At 47.0% G+C, this 5,000-nt stretch overlaps 2 protein-coding genes across 2 annotated transcripts in view; one reads left to right on the forward strand and one right to left on the reverse strand.

The window, feature by feature from the left end:
• The window catches only part of LOC306917668 (myosin light chain 3, skeletal muscle isoform-like), a 407,220-nt gene that overhangs the window by 322,184 nt on the left and 80,036 nt on the right, over positions 1-5,000 (reverse strand). The gene's annotated exons all lie outside the window — the stretch shown is intronic.
• LOC306917115 (zinc finger protein GLI2-like) overlaps positions 1-5,000 on the forward strand; it is a gene marked incomplete at its 5' end in the record, with an annotated part of 28,760 nt that overhangs the window by 641 nt on the left and 23,119 nt on the right. Inside the window, one exon of the mRNA XM_079495248.1 lies at positions 2,130-2,270. Within this exon, the coding sequence (XP_079351374.1) occupies positions 2,130-2,270 (141 nt within the window). The remainder of the gene's footprint in view (positions 1-2,129; positions 2,271-5,000) is intronic.

The following is a 5,000-nucleotide window of genomic DNA, read 5'->3' on the forward strand; positions in this document are numbered from 1 at the left end:
GACTAATCTCCCGCTCCTCTCCGATGGCGCGGCGGCTCCGTGTTGATGCATGGCGATGGCGGAGAGCGCCGTCGTCTTGGGGCCGGCACAATTGATGAACGCAGCGTGCGTGGGGCGGAGACTAACATGCTGTAGTCAGCACTGCCTGTGCGTGCGTGCGTGCGTGCGCGCGTGTGCGTGCGTGCGTGTGCGTGCGTGCGTGCGTGCGTGCGTGCACACTGTGGGACAGCCTGCTCATCAACACAGCACACTAGGGTCAGTCTCTTGTCTCAGACAATGCACGTGTGTCTTTGCACAGCATCTCTTCTCAACTAATTAGAATATTTTGTAAAAGTTCATTTTCTTCCGTAATATAATTCAAAAAGTGAAACTTTCATATATTCTCAATTCATTGTGCATAAAGTGAAGTATTTAAAACCTTGTTTTTGTTTTAATCTTGATGATTATGGCGTACAGCTCATGAAAATCAAAAAATCCTATCTCAACGAATTCGAATATTTTACGAGACCACTAAAAAAATGTTTTTTTAAGCGAGAAATGTCGACCATCTGAAAAGTATGCAGTTAATACTTGGTCTGGGCTACTTTTGAACAAATCATTTCATCAATGGGGCGTGGCATGGAGGTGATCAGCCTGTGGGGGCACTGTTGAGGTGTTATGGAAGCCCAGGTTTGCTTTGATAACAGCCGTAATTAATTTGAATTGTTCAGTCTCATGTCTCACACCTTCCTCTTGACAATACAACCTAGATTCTGTGTGGGGTTCAGGTCAGGCCAGTTGGCTGGTCAGTTAAGCACAGTAATACCATGGTCAGTACACCTCCTAGGACCATGTGTACAGTATTTAACTTGACCTCTGACCACTCCTAGGACCATGTGTACAGTATTTAACTTGACCTCTGACCTCTCCTAGGACCATGTGTACAGTATTTAACGTGACCTCTGACCACTCCTAGGACCATGTGTACAGTATTTAACTTGACCTCTGACCTCTCCTAGGACCATGTGTACAGTATTTAACTTGACCTGTGACCTCTGACCTCTCCTAGGACCATGTGTACAGTATTTAACTTGACCCTGTGACCTCTGACCCCATGACCTCTCCTAAGACCATGTGTACAGTATTTAACTTGACCTCTGACCTCTCCTAGGACCATGTGTACAGTATTTAACTTGACCTCTGACCTCTCCTAGGACCATGTGTACAGTATTTAACTTGACCTCTGACCTCTCCTAGGACCATGTGTACAGTATTTAACTTGACCTGTGACCTCTGACCTCTCCTAGGACCATGTGTACAGTATTTAACTTGACCCTGTGACCTCTGACCCCATGACCTCCTAAGACCATGTGTACAGTATTTAACTTGACCTCTGACCTCTCCTAGGACCATGTGTACAGTATTTAACTTGACCTCTGACCTCTCCTAGGACCATGTGTACAGTATTTAACTTGACCTCTGACCTCTCCTAGGACCATGTGTGCGGTATTTAACTTGACCTCTGACCTCTCCTAGGACCATGTGTACAGTATTTAACTTGGACCTGTGACCTCTGACCTCTCCTAGGACCATGTGTACAGTATTTAACTTGACCTCTGACCTCTCCTAGGACCATGTGTGCAGTATTTAACTTGACCTCTGACCTCTCCTAGGACCATGTGTACAGTATTTAACTTGAACCTGTGACCTCTGACCTCTCCTAGGACCATGTGTACAGTATTTAACTTGACCTCTGACCTCTCCTAGGACCATGTGTGCGGTATTTAACTTGACCTCTGACCTCTCCTAGGACCATGTGTACAGTATTTAACTTGACCTCTGACCTCTCCTAGGACCATGTGTACAGTATTTAACTTGACCTCTGACCTCTCCTAGGACCATGTGTACAGTATTTAACTTGGACCTGTGACCTCTGACCTCTCCTAGGACCATGTGTACAGTATTTAACTTGGACCTGTGACCTCTCCTAGGACCATGTGTACAGTATTTAACTTGGACCTGTGACCTCTCCTAGGACCATGTGTACATGTATAACTCGACCCTGTGACCTCTGACCCCGTGACCTCTGACCTCTCCTAGGACCATGTGTACATGTATAACTTGACCCCGTGACCTCTGACCTCTCCTAGGACCATGTGTGCAGCATGATGGACCTGAAGGAGGACCTGGACAGAGACGAGTGCAAGCAGGAACCCGAGGCCGTGTACGAGACCAACTGTCACTGGGAGGGATGCTGTAGGGAGTACGACACTCAGGAACAACTGGTCCACGTAAGAACTACACTGTGTGTGTGTGTGTGTGTGTGTGTGTGTGTGTGTGTGTGTGTGTGTGTGTGTGTGTGTGTGTGTGTGTGTGTGTTGTGTACTGTCAATTTACAATTTAGGCATTTAGCAGACGCTCTTAACACAATCAGTGCCGGAAGACCTTCAAAATAGGAGCTCTGGGGTGCCCGAAAGACATGGCCGCTTTTACTCTGAAACCCACGAGCCGGAAACAATCCGCTAAATAAGTGTGCTTTACATTGCTAGCTTACATTGCTATCGTTTTAGTTTATACGATATATAATCCAAAAAGCGTTCATATTTTGCGGGAGTAAAGCGCCAGTATATCGATCAGTTCAAAACCTCGGAGAGCGACCCTGGATTAGGAGATACGAGTCATTATTTCTGCCAGCTAAATCAATGGTAAGCTAACATGACTGCAGAGCGTAGCATACGGTAGCCGAAAGGCGAACTGACAAATAAAAAGCCACCGACCCCCATCTGAAAATATGTTGTTCCAGGGACCCCCCCCAGAAGCAAAGATTTTAAAAGGTTTAAAACGTTCGCTCTGAAAGAATATATATTCAAAGATTCGCGCCACATTTTCACGATTTTTCAAAAATAGCAGACCTACAAGCTCATAGCGCGGCACCGAGTGCCGCGCTATGAGCTTGTAGATCTGTTATTTTTCAACAGCTAAAGTATAACATAATGCTTTAAACACCAAAAGGGGTTCCCGGTTAATCCAGAGTGAACTATGCATATATACTATAGAGTGCTACAGTATGTCTACATAAAATGCTATCTAAATTCCATAAATTGAGCCTTTGCATTCGCCTGTAAGGTGGTCGAGGCTAGGGGAGGGGCTACGGGCTGAGATGGAGTCTGAAGAGGTGGGTTTTCAGACTAGGGTGGAAGATTGGGAGTGAGTCTGTAGTTCTGACTGCAATGGGAAGTTCATTCCATAGTTTAGATTGGGAGTGAGTCTGTAGTTCTGACTGCAATGGGAAGTTCATTCCATAGTTTAGATTGGGAGTGAGTCTGTAGTTCTGACTGCAATGGGAAGTTCATTCCATAGTTTAGATTGGGAGTGAGTCTGTAGTTCTGACTGCAATGGGAAGTTCATTCCATAGTTTAGATTGGGAGTGAGTCTGTAGTTCTGACTGCAATGGGAAGTTCATTCCATAGTTTAGATTGGGAGTGAGTCTGTAGTTCTGACTGCAATGGGAAGTTCATTCCATAGTTTAGATTGGGAGTGAGTCTGTAGTTCTGACTGCAATGGGAAGTTCATTCCATAGTTTAGATTGGGAGTGAGTCTGTAGTTCTGACTGCAATGGGAAGTTCATTCCATAGTTTAGATTGGGAGTGAGTCTGTAGTTCTGACTGCAATGGGAAGTTCATTCCATAGTTTAGATTGGGAGTGAGTCTGTAGTTCTGACTGCAATGGGAAGTTCATTCCATAGTTTAGATTGGGAGTGAGTCTGTAGTTTACAATCTACATTTTCAGTTTAGTCAGTCAGTCAGTCAGTGGGCGACTAAGGTGGGTTGTTTTGTTTTCGTGACGTGCGTCAGGGAGACCAGTATACCTCCCCCAGTGGTGTGCACAGACATTTAGAGGTGCTCAAGTGAAAAAAGGGCACCTTGTGCAGCTCGTGGAACCGGCCGGTTGCCGGTGTGAGATTTATAGATGTTGGAGCCTAAATAATATTTTTTTATCAAGAATTGATCAATGTCACCATATTGTCCACATACTGTACAGAAAAAAAGAAAAAAAGAAAAGAAAAAGAACATGTATTTATTTTTTCCAAAAGGGCCCCTCCTCTTAGCTCCGAGGGCCCCTCTACCCCCCCCCCCCCCCCCCCCCGGGAGAAACTTCTAAAGTCAGCCGCAGCACAGAAAACAGTCACCAGCGTCTTAGCGTAGTGGTGGGGCTGTGTGGAGCTTTCCATCACACACACACACACACACACACACACACACACACACACACACACACACACACACACACACACACACACACACACACACACACACACACACACACACACACACACACACACACACACACACACACACACACACACACGCCTGCTAGAATGAGTCTAAGGCATTCCATGGTTCCACTGAGGCAGAGAGAGAGAGAGACAGAGGGGTTGGGAGTACAGGGGTCAGGGGATTAGCCATCAGAGAGGGGCTCTGTGTGTGTGCGTGCGTGCGTGCAGTGCGTGCGTGCGTGCGTGAGTGCGTGCGTGCGTGCGTGCGTGCGTGCGTGCAGTGTGTGCGTGTGTGCGTGCGTGCGTGCGTGCGTGCGTGCGTGCGTGCGTGTGTGCGGGGTGGCTGTCATTCATCCATCTCTGTCTGAACCTTCCACTTTCCGTCTGAAAATGCATATACTGCGTGGGCGCCCGCTGGCCTAGCGGTCCAGGCGCATCACGCCACCTCTAGGCTGCCAGCGCGCCGCCCGTTCGAGTCCCGGTCATGACGACCTCCGCTGCTCCCTCTCTCTCTCCTCTCCCTCTTTCCTGTCAATCTCCAATAAATCTATCAATAAAGGCATCAAAAGCAAAAAATAAAAATCTGTAAGAAATGTGACACAAATAGCAGTGCATGTCTGGGTATTTCTTCATCTTTATCGTTTGTACAGCGCTTTAGATTAGGCTTGGGATCCGGGGGGGCGCAGTTTATAGTTGAGGGACGCAATAAAACAACGACCTCCACGGGATGCACTACTGTACTACT

Source organism: Electrona antarctica, assembly GCF_951216825.1.
Source record: "Electrona antarctica genome assembly, chromosome: 24".
In the NCBI taxonomy this organism is placed as follows: domain Eukaryota; kingdom Metazoa; phylum Chordata; class Actinopteri; order Myctophiformes; family Myctophidae; genus Electrona; species Electrona antarctica.